The sequence below is a fragment of the Stegodyphus dumicola genome, chromosome 2, assembly GCF_044657685.1.
Source record: "Stegodyphus dumicola isolate Sdum_Otavi_A_Nest chromosome 2, ASM4465768v1".
Lineage (NCBI taxonomy): Eukaryota > Metazoa > Arthropoda > Arachnida > Araneae > Eresidae > Stegodyphus > Stegodyphus dumicola.
In genome coordinates, this window is record NC_140769.1 from 15,163,743 (window position 1) to 15,185,077 (window position 21,335).

The following is a 21,335-nucleotide window of genomic DNA, read 5'->3' on the forward strand; positions in this document are numbered from 1 at the left end:
TAAAAGTTATTTAATGAGTAATTTGAAAGAAATGCCAGTCAAATTTAATATTTAGCAGTTAGTATGCTTGAGTTACAAAGTGTAGCCAACAAATATATCTTGAAAGTATCAAATTTCCGTTTCTTCCTGCCGAACTGGCGTATCCATTACGCGAAGCTTAAAGAACGCGTTGGTATGATTTGGTTGGTTATGGCAAAACACACTGGGACTATCTACCTAATGGGATGGATGCCTTCGTGGACGACTTTCAAAGGGAAACTGGCTCATATACACTTAATGAACGCGTATCAATAACTTTAAGAATGCGTAAATGTACTTAAAGATAAAAACAGAAAACAATAAACAAAATAAAATAATAAAATTATTTAAAATAAAGATGTCTTTATTTGGAACGGAAAAAAATGTCATACGTACATACTTACATAAAGTAAAATCAAATTACAATACGCTGCACACTTCAAAAGTCAATGAAAACTAAACAACAAATAAAAAGCAATCCAAAATACGACTGCACGATCACAGCTGATGAAAAATGTACAAAATGAAAGCAGTCTTTAAAAAATGGCTGTACAAAAAGGAAAAAAAAACTATATCTAAGGAACTTATCCATTAATAAAATGACTTATGTCTTCTGTAAATACTGTCATTTGATATAATATGCAGCGAAAATTTTCAACAATAACAATATAAATAGATTCTGGTTTATATTTACATATCAAGAATTCACCATAGTTTAATTACAACACAACTGTCATTAAATAATACACATACGCATTCACTTACAAAATAATAATTAATGCTCAAAACATGTAGCATTTTACCCATGCAACCAACACTGATTTTATATAAACACTACTACTTTGACTTTTCAATGATAATGTTTATTGGATATCGTTTCAATTTAAATAAATACTTCTACTTTGACTTTTCATTGATATTCTATTTCTGTTATAGATATTATTCACCAAGTACTTATTCATAAATTACGATTATTTGTGAGCTTAAATTTATGAAAAATGTTAGAGAAAATTGTACAATTTTGTATTATTTCGTTCCACAGTTAGTGTACGAAATGGTGGTTTCGATATAATGAATTTTTCCGTTTTTTATTTTTCTGAGGCACATAAGATAAAACAATCTAATAATAATAATGGAACACACACACATATATATATAAAAGGACCATTTCTATATATTTATAGAATTTTTTTAATCAAAACATCAGTTACTCAAAGATTTCATTGAGCACATTCTTTAGAAACAGGGAATTTCAGAAGCGCAGACGATTATTGTTTATTTAATTCTCTTCAGAGAATTTGAGGAATTGCGACTGTGAAAAATAACAGCAACTTTCGAAATGATTTTTATACGCATGTTTTCCAGTATTTACTTAAATATTTTGTCGCATGTACTATTCAAATTACATCATTATTTAAATCCTAAACAAGTCCAAAGAAGCCAAGAATTTTATAAAAATAAAACAATCGTTACTATCTGCTAATAGTTATACTAACAAAAACTTGTAAAAAAACTATTATTTAACAAAATTATGAGCAGATCGTATCGAATTATCTCTATGCTACAAAATATAATCTCGGCGTTTTTCGTTTGATGCACTAAAAGTTACAAATAATAATTTACATGAGTACACATTATGATTAATAATTTATATACAATCACAAATATGATTACATACACAATAATTATAACTACAAATAATAACTTACGTGTGTATATATTTAAACTTAAGATACCACTATTAAAGCATATGATTTATTATACATCTGCATGTTTTTCTGTGCCTTTTACATAAGATGGCAATATGAATTCTATAATTACATAGATCTATAAATTTTATAATATTTATCTGATACTTTAAGAAACAAAATATAAAAACATATAATATTGCAACAAAATAGTATTGCTAGTTTTATTATATTATTAAGAAAAGTCTGATAATTTTTTAGATATTTTGAAAAATAAAAAAAAATTAAAATATTTTTACTTCTGAAATAACTAGTATATTTAAACGAAAAATTACCATGATGGTGGTGAACGTTGATATGTTAATAATTTTTTTTGTTCTGAAGTTTTAATTATTAATTTTAGAATACATTCACAACTCCCAATTAACTACGACCTGTCCTAAATTAGGTTTGCTTATAGCGGAAAGATGGAAAATTACGATCCCATACCGTCAGCGTAAAATATAACTGTCTATGATATGATAATAGCAGCGTAATTAGAGCATGTCATAATATCTGGGAATTGTTTTTATATGTAACAGCGCATAACTGTACATAATCGGCAACATATAAATGTTGTACAATAAAAAAATTAGGTGATATTTTTACATGACTGAGATCAATGATATTCACATTCTCTTGATAATTTAATGGCATTACGAAATAGCATTTATATCGTTCTTTAACCCTTTTTACTTGTTAAATTGCGCGCATGCTAATAAAAAAATTCTAAGCGACATTTTTACACAATGAGATGAATGACGTTTAAGTTCTCGTGATAATTAAACGGAATTAAAGTACAGTGTTTGTCGTTCTTAAATGCCATTTATAAGTTAGTTTTATTTAATACGTACATACTTCCGTTATTTACAATATGCTTTTGTTTTTAATGTGGATGTAATTTAGGTAACCAACGAAACTCCAAATTCAAGAATTTGGAAATACAGATAAAGTGTCAATGATACTTTTACGATTATAATATGGGTTATTACACTCCTTCCTGCGCAGTTCTAACTGTAACCAAAACAGCCTTGGATGTCATCTTCAATATTAGTTTGGTAGTTAGAAACTGACTATACAAGCAAGAAACTGTCCATTTATGCAACTAACTTAAGAAAAATAATCACTAGATTCTAATTGGGGTACAAACATAACCAGAGAAAAAATAAAATACTAATTTAAAGAAATGTTAGAACTTGTTTACATGTCTTTCACGTACTTCTCAATACTTCATAACTGTCTTTTCAAAAAAAAAAAAAAAAAAAAAAAAAAAAATATTTATTATAAACATTTATACTTCATTTAAAATGAATTCTAGTGGAAACTGCGATTAGAGAAATCATTAAATTTAGACTTAAATATTAGAAGCAGTTTGGTGGAAACCAGCTAAGGTCGTTGGGTTAAAATATAAAGAAAATATCACTATTATTTTTTTTAAAAAAAAGAAGTTAATTACTTTGCTATTCATTTCTGTAATCTCAATCATTAATCGAAAAAAAAAGCAAGTTCTCAAATTCGTAAACACTAAAGACAAGAAAATTTAACGTTTTAACTGAAACTTATATTAATTATAATAACTAACATAACTTACTATTCACTTGCCTTGTCGATAATTAAATTTAAAATAGCAAGAAAAGCGAACAGAAGAATGGTAAGAACATAATTAACGTATGTTTCTATTAAAAGGCCTACAAACATTCTTTACGTTAGTGTTTATGTCTCCCCCCCAAAAAATTACATATTGATTAATCCCCTTTAATTTGGAAATAATATAATTACAATGGTTTTTAAATACAATATTTAGTTATTAATTTATTAGAAGCTACAAATAAGCTGAAATATGCACTTACTAACTGCAATCCGTACTGGCACAATTTACTTATAATTTTATTAACTACTTAAATGTACTGACTTTCAAATTGGAAGAGCAACTCAATAATGTAAATTTTAAATTAAAACAAAAATAAAAACCTTAAGTTTGGGACATATTTTGAACAAAATTTTATCCATTTCGAGAGCAAAAAAACGAGAACGATGGACGAAGGGAAAAAAAGCTAAATTTGTTTATTAAAAAATTTAATTTTAAATGAATTTTTTGCAATTTAAAAAATTTAATTGCAACTGCTTAATTTTTTTATTAAAAAAATTCAGTTTTTTCCCGCTCCTGAAGAAGTGGGACCTGTGTCTGATCGCCATCGAAATGGATAGAGTTTTATTCAAAAATCTAGGCTAAACTAAATACGTTCTTTTCGGGGAGGGGGGAAGTAGTATTCACTTTATTTCTCATTAGCACAAAAAATAAAAATTAGCCTGAATCATATGAGCTTCGCATATTGTATGAACTTACACACAAGCTAAATAAAAAGGAACTTAGCTAGTTTTAGTCTAGCACTAGGTTTTATTAACTTTTGGTTAAATTTATCCAGAATTATTTACTTCATTTTGCCTAAGGACAAAGAACATTAAATAGAGTTTCAAACATAAAAATTCACGCTATTTACCACCGCAAACATGAGTTTAAAACTACGATATTTCGGGGACAAAATAGTCTACTCTCACACACTTCTAAGCCTGTTACAAAACCGCGCGAACCAGCACCCTTACGTACGTGTGTGTGTGTGTGTGTGTATTTAATTATGGCAAAGCACACTAGGGCTATCTGCCTAAGAGGAGGGATGCCTTTCGTGGAGGACTTTCTAAGGGAAACTGGCTCGTATACACGTTACACATGGGGAAAACCACGAAAACACCCATGCAGCCGGCTCGTTCGCGGGATTCGAACCTCGGACCGAACTACCAGTGTTCAGCGACTTTACCGCTCGGCCGCTGGTGGGCCCCCTTACGTACGATACAAAAACAATATTAGGGCGAACTCCAAAAAAATATATTGGCCTTAATATAAGCTGATGGTATAATTCTTCCCAATTCAAATAGTCTAAAAAAACCATACCTGTCTTCTGCGTGCAAATCTTGAATCCATATAAAAAATAAGCAGAATCAATATGATTCATATATTATTCTTATTATCTTTATTCAAGGTATGACATTTAGATTACTTTTTCTTGAAAAAGACCTTTAACATATCAAATTCCTACACGTGAGGTGATAGTAAACGCAAACACCTTTTTTATCTTTTCCATGTAAATTTTACAAAAATTTACAATTGTATTATATTTAGACCAATACATATTACTAGTGTAAAACATTCGTACACCGCACCTAACTGTTCGTATTTTATCAAATAACAATTATAAACTTGATTTCTTCTATAGACTTCAAAGTCTTATTGACGATTTCACGACGAAATGCTTCCATAATATTATCACTACTCAATTCATTCAAACTTAAAGAATACAAAACTAGATTAAACATAGCCAAAGGAACACACAAATAAAGTTAAAGCTGAAATAAATAACTTCAGAATTCACTCATGAATACGAAATCTGTATAATAATAATTATAATTGCAACAATTAATTCTGAACTGTATCCTTTACATTAGCACATCTTAAAACTCTATATTTTACTTTATTTTAGGCAAAATAGTAAGAATAGCGAGAAACCTATTAACAGTGTAAAATAGAATAATCATTTTTAAAAAGACACACGACTAGTTACAATCTTAAATGTCAGATCTATTATAAAAGTACTAAACCCGTATTCAGTAGTGAAAGACATCAAAATTATAATAAAAACATCTTCACTTGCACTCGCATGAGGTTTGGTTTAATATAAATTCAAAAAAATTATTGTTCCCTCACAGGGCAAGCATCATCTAAAAAAATTTGGTAAAACAAAAGATCGGTTATATTGCCCAATGCTATGGAAAGTCCCTTTAATCGTAACGTTTAGCACTCACCAGTGGCGAGCTTAAAAAATAATAGACACTAATAGTTCGTCTCGGGTTCGAACCCAGACAAACGAGCTGGCTGCATGCTTGGCTCCGTACTTTACCGATGTGTAATGTGAATGCGAACTAGTTTCCCTTCGAAAGTACTCTATCAAAGTATTCGTCCCATAAAGCAGATATCCATATAAACTAACCTACTCTTAATATTTACTTCTACACATGTGCCAAAGGAACGGGACTGAAGTAAATTACTTCATGTGGCAGAGTAACAGAAGCGGAGCCTATTTAATGCCTAGGCCCCAAATTAATCTATAATTCCGCTTATCTCGTACTGAACTGGAAAGTGGACGTTGAGAGCCTCCGAAAGAATGCTGAACACAGCATTCCAAACGTTTTATTTTGATCTGGCCTTGCACACATGACGTAAGCATTCAAGCACAACTTCCTGAATAAAAACAACTACAATATTGTACGTAAATAGAAGACTTGCACACAGTCCTCTGGGCAGATTCTCAACATAACTCAGTCGGCCAATTCATAATGATGCCAGCTTCTTCATGCAGATCGGCTAGTGCTCGGCAAGGCAAAATCCTTTATAATATTGCCCCGCCATAAAGGTGACGACCACATCTTTATGAAAGTAGTTTTTTGTTACCTGGACGACAACTTTATAAAGCTGCGGACACCTTCATGAATAGTTTATGCGAGAGTTGCCACTGTGAAAGATTCTCCCTTGCCAAACGCTGGGAGACTTGCATCAAGAAGCCGATCCTTAAGGCATGGCGCATTTATGAAAGAATTCCCTCTGTATTGCCTTCCCACAGAGTCTTGTCAAAAAGGTGCATAAATACACAAAGCCATCATAAGGGAATACACATGGACTTCTTGGGTAAGTTCATTATATTACATTAAATTATAAAGCTTTACCAACTAGAGGAAGTACAGCGACTTCTACAGCATATGATATTCCTATAAGCTAGTTTCATCGGTAACTCATCGTAAATTTCCTGCAGTACGAGTTCAAGAGGTTGGTGTTTGTGGAAGAATGGCCTCTTGGATTCATTGCCTGAAGTTTTTTTCCATCAAACCGGGGACGGAACTGGACAGATTAGTTATAACGAAATATGACAAATTACACGATGGCAAACTGCCTCATGAGAAGGATGATTTTAAAATGGAAACCGGCTCGTATTCACGTTAGCCATGGGAAAACTACAAAAATCAACTTTGCAACCAGCTCAAAAGAACCACCACTATTCAGGAATCTTTTATTGCTCGGATCAAGGAGTTTGGTTTACGGAATACCTTTGCAAGTTAACTGCAATTACCACCACATCATAATTAAGAAGAACGAATTAAATAAGCTTAGCTAAATAGTAAAGAAAGAGAATTGTTAGGGGTTTAACATAGTAGCTGAATAAGAGGTAGCTTAGCTCGTATAATAAAGAGAAACAACAGCATGCTTCACCGCTCGGCCACAGGCAAAATAAGCACTGTCACCTACACGGGTACCCAAGACCCTTAGGCAAGGACAAAAGCTTTCTTCCTCTCAACCATGATAAGATCTTGTACACGGGTTTGGATTATATTCAAATTGGAAGGATTAAAGGATTTCTGAGAGCAAGAACAAAAACCAAACCTGACACCAACAGATTTTTCACTTGTGGAATTACATCAAGTGAATTTTACAGTGAGGTAGCTGACAAAATTTCAGGATCTTTGGTTTATGCCAACAGGTTTACCAGTCTTTAATGTCTTTAAAGGATATGTCATAATTGTTATCAGACAACCGTCATCAATTAAGTTGCAATTAAGCAGCAAAGGTTATTTTAAACAAATCCTATAAAACTAGAAAAAAGATACGTTATATTTATTGTAAAGTCTATAGTTCATTCAAAATATGCTACTGAAGTGCCAGCACCAGCTGAATTTGTATTTTTAAATCAAGAGAAATATTTCAAAAAGAGATTAACCCTCTGACTGCGAGTACAAAATTCACATGTCATGAATGAATTTTATACAACAGTCAAATAAAATTCTGTCTGATTTGGGGACACTTAATAGCAGTAGTAGTTTATGAATGTAAGGATCCTTTCCAGGTAATGAACATTTTGCTAACTTTCATGGTATCTGTATTATTTTTTATAAAAAATGAAATTTTTATAAAAAATCAAATTTTAGTTTAAAAATCCTTTGAAGATTTAAACTTTAGAATCATACCTTTTTGAATCTCTCTTTAGTTATGAAAGGAAAATTCATTTGTAATTACATAAATATGTCATTAAAATGATGAAGTATAAACAAAAAACATTTAATAGCTATATTTGTACCCCAACATATTACAATAAATTAGTTGTAAAAATAATACTTAACAGCTTTTTTAGATAATGCATTTTGGTTGTCATTTTTACAAATTATATTCCAATAAAAAGATTCTATTTACAAACAGCTTTTAACTTGAAAAGCTTAATAAATGCAATTATGTAAATATTTTTATTCTATATTTCTTAAGAAATACTTCATACACCTATGTTTCTTATTATAAATAAAATTCCAATAAAATACTTTATAATACCGAAGGAAGACTTTTCGAAAAAACAAATACATTACATAAATGACTCGTTACGGATATATTTTGAGCAAAACTATTTTTAAACATAAATTAGAACATAAATAAGTACGTCTTTCGATAATTATATTCACAATTATCTTATTATAAAACATATGTTATGTACACGTAATATTTAAATGACTTTCAATAAATATAAAACTACGCAAAAACAAACTTCGGAATTTCAGAAACTTAAGATTTTAAACTGCAACGTTAATATGATATTAATTTCTAAGGTATGAAATTTGTACAAAAATTAAACAAGCAACAGATTTCAAGTACTTGGTATGAATAATATCCATATCAGAAACACTCAAATGTTTAAGATAAATCCATAACTCCAACAAACCCTGAAATTTTACAAGGCTTATTTACACTCAAGATATGTGCAAATTGATACATTTTTAACACCAGAAAAATAAAGTAAATTCTGATTAAAAACATAGTAAAAACAAAAAACGAGCAAAATATATTTAACACATATAAATAAAAAGCCCATTTATAAACAAATGTAGTTTCTAAAAGTTACACAGTAACTATGCTTGCTAACCATACTTTTATAAGTCAGACGAATATTACAAAATAGATGGAAATTTACATTTTAAGCTTCCACAAATATGGCTGGCTGGGCAACTCACGAGCTTTAAAAATTCACGAAGTAAAATGAATGACTAAATCAGACGAAAGAAAATATACTACATAATATCACTTCAGAAGCTCCGAAGAAGAACACCAAGCAGTTTTCAAGTGTTCGGGGAAGAAGTTTTTGCAGTTCGATTTTGGCAACAACAACACGCAGATAACGAGGGGATAATAAAACTTCAAGGCAAGGAGGCAAGGACATAATATTACGTGTACCAGCACTTCCGAAGTCCTTTTGCGACATTTATTATTACATTTTTTATAAAATTAGCACCTTTTCGTAAGCAATTCATTTTCACATAAGATGGCAGACAGCTTCAATTCTGAAGTTCAGATGTCACGTTAACCTCCGTTTTCACACACGGCAGAGGTTGAGCAAACTCGAGTCATTTTTAGATTGACGGCCAAAACTTCGGTATCATATCTAGAGAAATATAAATGAAAAATTATTTAAAAACAATATCTTTTAACTACAGGATAAATTTTCTTCTACGGCGTAAAAATTTAAAGAACTTTAAGTATGTATTCATATTAATTTTCATGAATATATTGAAGATAATATACAACTTTAATAAAAAAAAACCATTTCAATAAACTTAAGAAAACACAAAAAGAAGGCATCACATAAAAATTATTTCTCAAACGTAAATTATACTGAACCAAAACACGAAATATCTGACATTAGAAACATGGTTCATTAATTATAATAATGATACAAATGGTCATTAAAATGATCTGTACCATACATTATATATTAAATGTATTACAGGTTATATAAAATATATTAAAAAATCAAATCGGTACCGAAAGGCCCGGTTTCGAATCCCGGAGATAGCATGGCTGTTTGTAAATGTATAGTGTCTTTGCGGCATGGAGGCACTTTAAATATACAGTGGGTACAAAAAGTATATGCACACATACATTTTTGTTCACAATTTATAAGAAAATGAATTAAGAAATACAAAAATTGGCATTTAAAACATAGAATAAGCTTATTCATTTAAATTAATTACAAAAATATAATAATATTAATAAAAAAGTATTTTTGCAACAATATTAAAATATCTTATGTCAAAAAGTATTTGCACACTCAACTCAACTTTAGCAAATTTGAGTTTTTATGCTATTATTTGACAGTCCTCCCGCAGTAAATAACATACGTAAGACGACTATAAAAGGAGGTGTTGTAGAAACGTTATCAGCTGATTGTCGATTTCAAACTGTAATGGCACCTAAGAAAACTGAATTGCCGATTTCGTTGCGAGAAAAAATTGTTTCTCTACGTGAAAATGGCCTAAGTTATCGAAAAACAGGTAAAAAAAGTACATGTTTGCTTCTCTACTGTTCGGTATGTTATAAAACGTCATAAAGAAAGAGGATCTACATCAAATAACTTGCGCTCTGGACACTCAAAGAAACTTTCACTGCGAATGAAGTGAAAACTCATAAGAGAAGCATCGAAAAATCCATTTATTAGTGCAATTACTTTTTAGCCAATGATGTCGCTTCAACATCTGGAGTTCAAATCTGTGCCCAAAGTGTTCGAAATGTCCTGCACGATGCACACATTTATGGGAGATCTCCAAGGAAAAAACCTCTCATAACTGAACGAAATAGATTGAAGAGACTTGAATTCGCTAAGGAATATATCAATAAGCCGATTGATTTCTGGAAAAATGTCATATTCTCCGACGAGAGTAAGTTCAATATCTTTAAATCAGATGGCAGGAAATTAGTTTGGAGAAAACCTTGTACTGCTTTTCATACCAAAAATATGTTACCTACAGTTAAACATGGAGGAGGTTCTGTTATGATTTGGGGGTGCATGGCTAGCAAAGGAGTTGGTAATTTGTGTTTCATTGATGGGAATATGACAGCTCGAACCTATATTGATGTGTTGCGAGATAACTTGCCACAAAGTACAATAAAATTGGGTATCAGTAATTCGTACTATTTTCAGCTAGACAATGATCCCAAGCACACTGCCGGTATAACACGTCATGTGGTTGCTTTATAATGTTTCCAGAAAACATGCCACTCCACCACAATCACCAGACTTAAAGGAAGATTTCAAGCAAATCTACCCTTATTGAAGAGTGATAGAATACTGATCCTACTGTTACAGAAAATTTAATTAAATCAATGTCAGCAAGATTACAAGCAGTAATAGATGCTAAAGGAATGCATACTAAATATTAGTTATTTGAAATTTGCTTATATATTTTATTTCTTTTGTATTCATGCAGTTGTGCAAATACTTTTTTGATACGAGATATTTTAATTTTTGTTACAAAAAAGCATTGCTATTTATATTATTGTAATTTTTCTGTTTGTTTTGGATGATTAAACTTATTCTGATTTGGCAATACCAATTTTTTTATTTTTTAATGCTTCTTTTTATGAATTGCAAACAAAAATGTAGGTGTGCAAATACTTTTTCTAGCCACTGTATGGCGACCCGAAAGTGTACTCGTGTGGATTGGTGCTCTCCCTCAAAACTGGGGTGGAATTAGAAGTCCAACTTCCTTGAGGCTCTGGCAACCATTCTTCCTCGAAATTCATAGACAAAACAACAACAATAAAATCAAGATATAAATTATATAGATAACTATATTAGCAGAGCTTAAGGGGAAGGGACACACAAAAAAAATTACTATGACCTCATTACGAATAGACTCTTCCAGTTGCTACCTATACGCGCTAACCACTACACTATAAAAGTGCGCACGCAAGGAATATTAATTCCTCACACATTTATTTCCTTTTCCCAGTTCATAGGCTTTTTAAACATCAGAGTGAGCTCAAATCCCCCCGCCCCTTAACTGCATTTAATACAGCAAAATATTAAAATTTTTACATAAAGATTTGTGGGTACCTTTCGAAACTGGGCAACATTTGCCAATTCACATGGATGATACATGAAATTACGGTGTAATAACTTAGACATCGTGCCATTATGTAATGGGCAACACGCTTCGAAGAATAAAATGAAAATTAGGTAATCATGTTTTTACCATCAAAACTAAAATATTAAAAGAAGCACGTTATTGTTTTTAAAACTCTCAGTCTGAAACAGTATTTAATAGTTTGAAAGGCATATCTTCCAAGTCGAACAGCAACATTGTAAAAGTTCGCTATTTGTTCGACAGCGTGGAAGATCTTCCGTCTCACACAACGGTGTAACACTTGAGGGCAATACAACGCCATGTTAATGTCCGATAGCCAAAAAAAAAAAAAAAAAAAAAGGAATTTAGTTACTCTGCAGGCAGAGGTTACACACGACGGCCTAGAAACTGGTTTCGATCTTATACAGCTACTTAAAAATAATAATTTGATAAAATTATTTTCCTCTTCATTCATTCGTTCATCTGTTGTTCATTATAATCATTGGCTACAACATTATGTAATGTCTATTGAATTCCAGCGTAGACTGTACGCCATGTCGACACTATGTTGATATTGTTCCTACGCGAAGTTGGACTTACGATTATGTCTATCTTATGCAGGTGTCAAATCAAACACATGATTGGTCTCACACCGTGTCGATTGTACGTTTGTGATAACTCTTTGAAGATGACAAATGCACCTTAATTCCCTTACTAACTTTGATATTATGCCGTGTCGCTTTACCTATAAGTATCGGTGGTATATCTCTGACACCTTTGAAGGTGACAAATATACAATTAGACGTTAAGAACCAAGCCCGTTTTATGTTCTTCCCATTTAGACAGCGATATCCGATTTCACCGTTATGGTAACGGTTAGAGATCTGTACAGGATTTGATGATGAACATAATTTTTTAAACCGAATATCGTCAGTCACACATAATCACATGTTATTTCACTATTGGTATCATTTCATTCTTAACTTCAATATGCATTTTGTGTAACCCTGAAGTATATCGAGAATTGAATTGTGCATTTATATTGTCTACGATAGTGTGCGTTTATGTTGCAAATTGCACGGCACATAACTCTGCCTCCACTGTATGTGTTGTATTACTCTGTTTATTAGTAGAACAACGCCTTAATAGTGTCTGTTCGCTGCAAAATAGTACCTTCTTCAAGAGCCTTGTTTGCTCATGTTATTATAAGTTTTTTAGAATCATAATGATGCTGTCTATACTGTCATTCCAGCCGTTGGCTGGGGTTGTACATTAATTCTGTTAGTCACTATATTTCATTACCAAGTTTCCTTTTTTTATCATGTCGATCGAATACTGCTAATTAGCATCGATTATATAGTGTCGAATCAATGTAGTGTCCATCCTACGGACATTTAGTCGCCAGTACATAAAATACACGTACAAAATAAAATCAAATTTAGCGATTTATTATTTTCAATCACTACAATACCCACCCCATACAGGAGATTATTATGTGAAACTTCTTTGGAAAAACAAACGCTTTTTGAAATTATTAACAACGGCATTAACGGATACCAATATTTTTTAAAAATATAAGTATCAGAGGGGAAATAAAAGTTATCTCAACCTTGAGGATGAGATGTTTGTACACGATAGCAAGAGAGCCGCTGAGTCTGAAACATTTGGAGCATGTGACTGATAAATTCGGAAGGAGAGGCAAGCAATGCGACGAAAACTGATTAAAACAAGGAGTTATGAGAATAGCCGTCCTATATTTGACCTTCTTCTTCATTACGATTCCCAAAGTGTCTTAGTTTCTTTATTTTTATTTTGCTACTTGCAACGCGCAGAGTTTGTTAACCTCTTCCTTTGTAATACACTAAGCTTGATATCTCGTCTTGTGCTTGGAGCTCGACGTCATTTTATGTAGTTCTGGTGTTAGAAATGTTACCACGAAGTCATCCCAAATTATTTGGGCTATTACATTACGCTAAGTTACGTTACCACCTACGTGGCTTGGAAAAAGGACGTACTACAATCAGACCAGATGTAAGACATTTATCTTCTCCAAGACCTGACGGACAATCCGCATGTAAATCGTCGCTAATCGATTAAAATATTTTAATTTATATTTCAAGTTTATCTCTACACGGTTTAATTAACTACATGATCTATAGATGTGTATAAAATAATGAATAAATGGACCGATATATTTGCCAGCTAGTCGCCTTATCACGCGTAATTGATAGTGTTTCATTTTAGAAGGTATCCCAAATGTTAATAAAAAAAGAATACGTTAAAATTATTTTTAAAATTTGGTACAGATTTCCTAAGTGTATTAATTAATGATAAAATTACACGGTGTTTCAGAAAAAGCTCGGACGAACTTTCAAGAGGTAGTAAAACACAAGCGATTTTTTGTCATATAAATGCATGGTTGAAGTGAATAGTTAAAGTCATTAGAAAAAGCATGCTTGCCAACGTGCAACAGTTCCGTAAGGCAGCTTCTGGGATGCACTTATCGGGGATCCTTTCTAGTTTCCAGTGCCTCCCAGAGACACTTGTGCTACACATTCCTTTCTGGATCATAAAATGAGACCTAGATGCTGGGTTTCTTCTGAAGAGCTTTCGCCATGAAGCCTTTACTTTACCCTCATCCACTTGCTTTCCCTTTTTACAAGGACACAGAAAAATTACGAGTTTGACATGTGTGTCTTTCTTAAACAAGTAATTCAACTAGTTACCTAGTAAGCGTCAGCAGTGGTAAATCTACGCACCTCGATCGATATCAAAGGTTCTAAGAGAAAGAATCAATCAGTTTACGACTGCCTAAAACGCCAACATGCTTTTACAGACTTGATGGGGAAGTACCATATTTTGCTGTTGGAAGCTTTGTTAGAATCGTTGGAGAATAATTCAGCAGCTACCCTGCGCGGTATGTATTCCAGAACGATGGAAAACTGGCCCATTTTCGACAAGACGTACAAATCTACCTGGCTGCCAAATCTCCTGATTGCAAGACTAGACAAAGTAATCCCATACCTAAGTTCTTACGATTTCCTCAGCTGCTTTGTTTTCATTTCTTTTCGTCTAGACCATGGATTCTGGAATTTCATTGTTTATAGTTTCAGGATGGGGGTAAATGCCACCAGCGTGACACCCTCTAGTTTCCTGCTGTGGACTTAAATCTAAATACATATTTTTCGAGTTTTGGAAAGGGGGGATGATCTTTTAGCAGCAATGAAAGGGCTCAAGAACCTCGTCTGTGTGACTACGTTTGGATCTGATAGAACGCATAGCCAGAATTTTGTCGTTGCTGCAACTATGCGGCCACGTTTTTCAAGAAAATACGCCAAATCTCCATGCAAGTGCTTTCATTCTTGAGTCAGGAAGTGCATATCGGTTTTCTTGCCAGTCGTATACTGAATCCATTGCTTCATAAATTAAAGCTGAAGCGCATTTATGTTGTGAAATTTAGCATGACGGCTTTCATAAGCCTTCTAGCAGCTTTACGTTTCATTTTCGATAATGCATTCTATGACATAAAAATGATAATGGTATTGTCTTCGACCACCCCTTGAATGCTGTCCATCTTTTTCTTAATGGGTTATATTAACGTTTGAATTTCATATAATTCAAGTCTACAACATACTATATACTTTTTTTTTTTAATTATGGTACAAAAAGTTAATGTAGAAATAAATTACTTACCTGTCACACTAATCTCTACAAAAACGTCAAGTCCTTCATCATCGTTGTCCGTGTGATTTACACAATTAAGCACTTCAATCTTGTGTCTGACAATGTTCTCGGATGACCTGATGATTGTAGTTAGATGCACGAAAAATAATTTTACATAATGTATCCTCTTCATTGCTCAAAAACATAACAAATCTTCATAAAAATAGTGTTTTTTTAATTTCTCTTTAACAGAGAACATTCCTTATAAATGCATATACATCGCTTATTTAATTCCTTCTTTCAAAATTATAATCCATCTGATTATGCGCAGAAAGTCAGTAGCACACTTTGATGGCTACCCATTGCCCAGTCAGTTCATACAGAAAATTTAAGTATAATAAAATGTATTATCCTTCTTCAAACAGAGACTTCACCAGTACGGTCCTTCGGTTATCAAATGACTCCAGCTGGCAAACTCGGACCAAGAATCCAAATTGACTTGCAAAGCATCATTGACCTGTTTACCGTATATTGAAGGACTTTGCGATTTCCGGCTAACAGCTGCAAGTTTGTAATTGCTGCCTCCGTTATTGTCCCAGTATTCCTTACCAGAACATCTGTAGCACACGCAGAATTCTATGGACTCAAACTTAACGGCAGACTGTGGTATGGACAAAATGAAGGAAAAAGTGTCATATTGGGAGCTGCCAGCTTCAACGCCACTAGGTACAAATGATGCTGGTATATCGGTGCTGGTGGTCCACTTGTCGAACGTCACTCTTAGAAATACCTCCTTGTCGAAAGCGAGGTTCTTCACCTTGATGGTACCGGTTATATTATCCTCGCCTTCTCGAATGATAACGTTCTCCAAGGACACGCAGTTTCTCTGGAGTTTGTCACGGAACTGAAGATAATCGGAAGCAGGTTGGGCGAACTGTGGTACCCATTCAATGTCCGAAGTGGGGTTGGGTTTGACCCCTTTGGTTACCTGTGCCAAAAACTCATCTGTCCATCGGGGCGGACAGTTGGAAGGCTCGGACATTATCTTCACGTGCGTCAAAGCAAGTCCCTTGTCATCGGCGAACCAAACGCGTTTCTTGTTGTTCTCTTTAGAGTCTTCATCGGATTTGGCCATCAAGCAGGATCGGACGTCTTTGTTGGAGGGATAGCCGTTGAATGCGGAGTTTAGCTTGTTGCGATGATTCCGGGCGTTGTGGAAGGGACTATAACCAAAATCCATGAAAGAATGTGTGCTGAAGAGGGGAGGACTGGCCGACAGGATCATCTCCAAGTCGATCGGCATAACTGCTGTCGATTATTTCGTATGAATAAAAACTTTTGCTTTCACTTTTGTTCGAAACACAAATCTGGAAGACCGGATCTAGAAATAAGAGAAAACAATATTTAACTCATGAGGACCAAAACTATCACTGATATTTAAGAAATACATGAAACTCCAATTCAACAAAAAATAATCTAGGCATAATAAATTCTTCAAAAATCAGCAAGATAATAAATTTTTGAAGAATTTATTATAATAAATAAATAAATATTTCGAAGCAGTGGATGGTATAGTGGTTAGGGGAGCCTAACTGCGATACCGAAGGGCCTGGGTTCGAATCGCGGAGAAGGCATGGTTGTAATCCGTTCCTCCATAGGTGGCAATGGTGGCCCACCTTATACACTGTTGGCCACCGTAAATGCAACACCCTGAAGGAAGCATGCAAATAACATGAAATTTACAACATGCATTCGTGGAGTAAGATATGCAAATGATTAGAATTTCAGGGCAGACGGATATCACGCGCGCCTGTGGCGCCACTTCAAAACGCTATTTAAGTTTTCTAAGCTTGAAGTTTTCTACGATTTCGAGTTCGGCAATTGTGTTTTTCCTGTCGGTTTTTTTTTAAAAAAAAAAGATAAATTATGCCTCGTAGTAAACAGCGATCATCGTTTGATCGAGTATCCGAGTTCGACAGAGGAAGGATAGTGGCCTACCGAGAGCGTGGATTATCTTTCAGGGAAATCGGTAGTCGTGCTGGACGAAACCAAACAACTGTAATGCGGATATATGACCGTTGGATGCAGGAGGGTACGACGGACCGACGTATTCGATCGCATCCACCTCAGTGCACCACTTCACGTGATGACAGGAACATTGTGCGCATGGCAGTGACGGATCGCTCAGTCACATCACGAACCATAGCACAGCACATTCAGTCTGTAACGCATCATCCAGTGTATGCGCGTACCACATTCGAAGCCGTTTACAGCAGAGTGGTCTGTCCGCAAGACGTCCATTGCTTCGTCCACCCTTGACGCAGAACCATACACGTCTCCGCCGCCAATGGTGGGATGAAAGAAGGATGTGGACGGCAGAATGGAATGAAATTGTCTTTACTGACGAGTCACGCTTTTGACTGCAACACCACGATGGTCGGATTCGAGTCTGGAGACACCGTGGAGAGAGGATGCTGAACAGCTGCATTATGCACCGCCACCCTAGTCCTGCACCGGGTATTATGGTACGGGGGTATTGAATATCACTCTTGCACTCCTCTAATACGCATTGCCGGTACTTTAAACAACCAGCGCTACATCTCCGAGGTGTTGGAGCCAGTTATCCTTCCTTATCTTCAGGGCTTGCCCACAGCCATATTTCAAAGGGATAACACGCGACCACACGTGGCAAGCATTGTCCAAGGGTTCTTCGTCAATCGCCAGATTGAATAGCTTCCCTGGCCGGCTCGCTCTCCGGATCTTTCGCCGATAGAAAACATGTGGTCCATGGTTGCTGAACGATTGACCCAGATTACATCCCAAGCTGCCACACCAGATCAACTTTGGCAACGTGTGGAAGCTGCTTGGTCTGCTGTACCCCAAAAACCCATCCAAAGTCTCTTTGAATGAATGCCGAGGCGTGTGGCAGCGGTGATCTCCAACAATGGGGGCGGCTACTCTGGCTATTGATTCTGGAAGGAACCACACTTCACAGAAGTCTATAAATTTAATCATTTGATACTTGGTCAACATGTTATCTACTAAATAAATGTTGTTGTGATATCTCTTGTCTTTCTCGGTGTTGCAATTTGGGTGGCTAGCAGTGTAATTTCCTCCATAATAAAGAGACCACCACATCTGGCCTTAGTATAGATTAATGGACTCTGTTACAAAAAACTGTAACTGTTCAGAATCTGGCATTTGGGGGAAAAAAATAAATTTTCGATATCCTGTACCTAAGAAGTTCTTGGAATATAACTTAAGTCGGAGTTTCGATGCTGAATTTTGTTTTTAGATTTCATATGAAATATATATTAGTTAGAATTATATTTTGATTAGTTCGAAATTCCAAGAAATGACATATTATTGTAATATTTACGAGACAATTAATAGGTGTTTTTTTCTGTTCGATTGACAAAATTGGGGGCCCAAGGCAAAACTTCTAATAAAGGGCTTTCTCCTCTTCATCTCTTCAGCGCAGCAGATACTGACATCATAAAGTGTTTTGTGAAAATATGTAATAATTTGGCATTTTCTATTTAAAATTATTTAAACAAAAAGTACATTTTACTTGTCTATTTTCTTTATTTCCATGGTTTCATTTATAATCTACAAAGGATAAGCTGTACGTTTTAAATAAGGATCTTGCTAACTGGGATAAAAAGAAAAAAAAAAAAAAAAAACCTCAAGAATACTGATTTTACTACAATTTTAACTAATTTTATTCCAGAGATAAGACCGAAATCATGCAGTAAAGTCTTTAGCGCTTTGAATGCCCAGTTACTCAATTATGGTCGACGCATAAATTTTCTTGAAGGCTATCAACCATTCAAGGGTCATGGTTTCGTTGACTCAAGCGAAACCAATTCTTAAAGAATTACAGAAAGGTTACGGAAGTATATATATGAAGATAACCAAAGCACCTGAATTTTTTTTTAACTAAAATAAACCCAAAATCTATAAAATAATCTTTCAGCTTCTAAAAGAGGCTTTCTTTTTTTTATTTGAGTTATAAAGAGATCATATTATAGGGCTGCCACGTTTTAGAATAGGTAATCCAGACCATTTTACGAAAAATTAATTTCAGAGTGAAAAAAGCTATCAAAACTTACCACCTAAAGAGTCCGCAAGAATATAAATGCAGCATTTACCGCATGTTGTTAAGTTACTACAAATCGGCAAAGTGGATGAAAGCAATCTGTCTAAAAGAAGAAATACCTTCGTGGATAACTTTATAAGCGAAACCGGCTCGTACGCATGTACACACTAGGAAAAGCATGAAAACCAATCAATCAACCAGCCCGTTTGTATGGTGTCGAACCCCCAGTATCCAGTGGTGTTAACTTCTCGGATACTGGTGGGACACTTACACCACCAGGGCTTGAGAAAAAGTTGTATTAGTGTATTGATACGGTACTCTATTCTATAACTGTAACCCCTGTCAAATGAAATAATTGAGTAAAAATATTTGATGTAATTTTTTTCCTCCAATTTTTGTCCCCCCTTCTCCACTTCTAAAACACTTTCTGTCGAAGCCTGCGTTGAATAACAAGCGTTAATAGTATAAATAAATCAAAACGCACCGTCAAAAATATCGCAAGGCTACACTGTTCGCATTTTGGAGCACGTGAAGCCGTCGGAGCTACTGTGAAGACGTCGATGTTCAGAAAACATGTTATCAAATCCCGAATATCCTCACCAATATCCCGAAAATTATATGACGTTTTGCCTTAAAATGGCTGCATTCCATTAAAGCTATTATTAAGATCTCATAGAATTTTTGCAGCCCATTCTTCTACAAATTAACAATTTCTTTTTGAACTCTTATAACTAACTATTTGAAAGCCACGGACACAGCTCCAAACATAATTATGAATCCGGGCCCGTCTCGGCCAATCCAGAACGTCTGGTAGTCCAGCTCCGGATATAATTATGAATCCAGGTCTGTCTCGCAAATCCGGAACGTCTGGTAGTCCAGCTCCGGACATAATTTTGAATTCAGGCCTGTTTCGGCCAATTCAGAACGTCCGCTAGTCCAGCTCCGGACATAATTATGAATCCAGGTCTGTCTCAGCCAATCCGGAACTTCTTGTTAAGTCCAGCTTCTGACATAATTATGAATCCAGGCCTATCTCGGCGAATCCGGAACGTCTGGTAGTCCAGCTTCAGACATAATTATGAATCCAGGCCTATCTTGGTCAATCCGACATATGGTTAATCCTATATACGAGCGGCGAAGTCCTACCTAGAAGCTCACGAGCGACGAGAATGACAAATGACAAGCCGGCATAGTATGAAATACATCTCCGTATTATATACAAGGCTTAGGGAAAGTATATAATAGTTCGGCACTATAATTGTAATTGGCAGCTGTAATGAATGTAACGGAGGATAGTTTCTACCAGCTTTGAACTTCTGAAAGAATTTTAAAACCACTATAGACGATAATGCAGTTCATTTTATGATCTGTGAACCTGCTTAGAGTTGAAGATATTCCTGATCACGAAATTTCTCTCTGGTCAGTTGCAATTGCTCAGTCTAATAGAAATGGCCAAGGATTCGTCAGTGTATGGATAAAGAAATATGTAATGTCTTTGTGTGAAAAGACTAATGAAGTAAATTCAAAATGCCATTCAAGCCTACCATGTTGCAACAAATAGGTTAATTTTTTTTCTCAAAATAACATTTGTATTTTTAACGAATGGACGTCTTTTAAATAACAGCCTTATGACCTTTTTTCATAATCTGCCTAAAGTATATAATAGGCTTTCTTGCTGTCTTTTGAAAAGGACTGTCTGGTTTGATGTGTGTCTTTGCATCCCGGCCAGATGGTCATTTTGTCCCAGCTATTTGGTAAAATTTTGGAAGTACCGCATATATACTATTAATATCATCAATGCAATCCTTTAAGAGTTTGCAGCACTTTATGACAGATGTATT

The 21,335-nt window shown here is 34.4% G+C and overlaps 1 protein-coding gene across 3 annotated transcripts in view; it reads right to left on the minus strand.

Annotated features, from left to right (window-relative positions):
- Positions 1 to 2,993: 2,993 nt before the first annotated feature.
- The window catches only part of LOC118188860 (protein phosphatase 1 regulatory subunit 3B-like), a 137,442-nt gene continuing 119,100 nt past the window's right edge, over positions 2,994 to 21,335 (minus strand). For all 3 annotated transcript variants that reach the window (XM_085810457.1, XM_035359377.2, XM_085810456.1), the window contains exons 2-3: positions 15,426 to 16,776; positions 2,994 to 9,271 (exon numbers count right to left, since the gene is read on the minus strand). In XM_085810457.1, the coding sequence (XP_085666583.1) occupies positions 15,826 to 16,698 (873 nt within the window). In that variant the 5' untranslated portion in view covers positions 16,699 to 16,776 and the 3' untranslated portion in view covers positions 2,994 to 9,271; positions 15,426 to 15,825. The remainder of the gene's footprint in view (positions 9,272 to 15,425; positions 16,777 to 21,335) is intronic.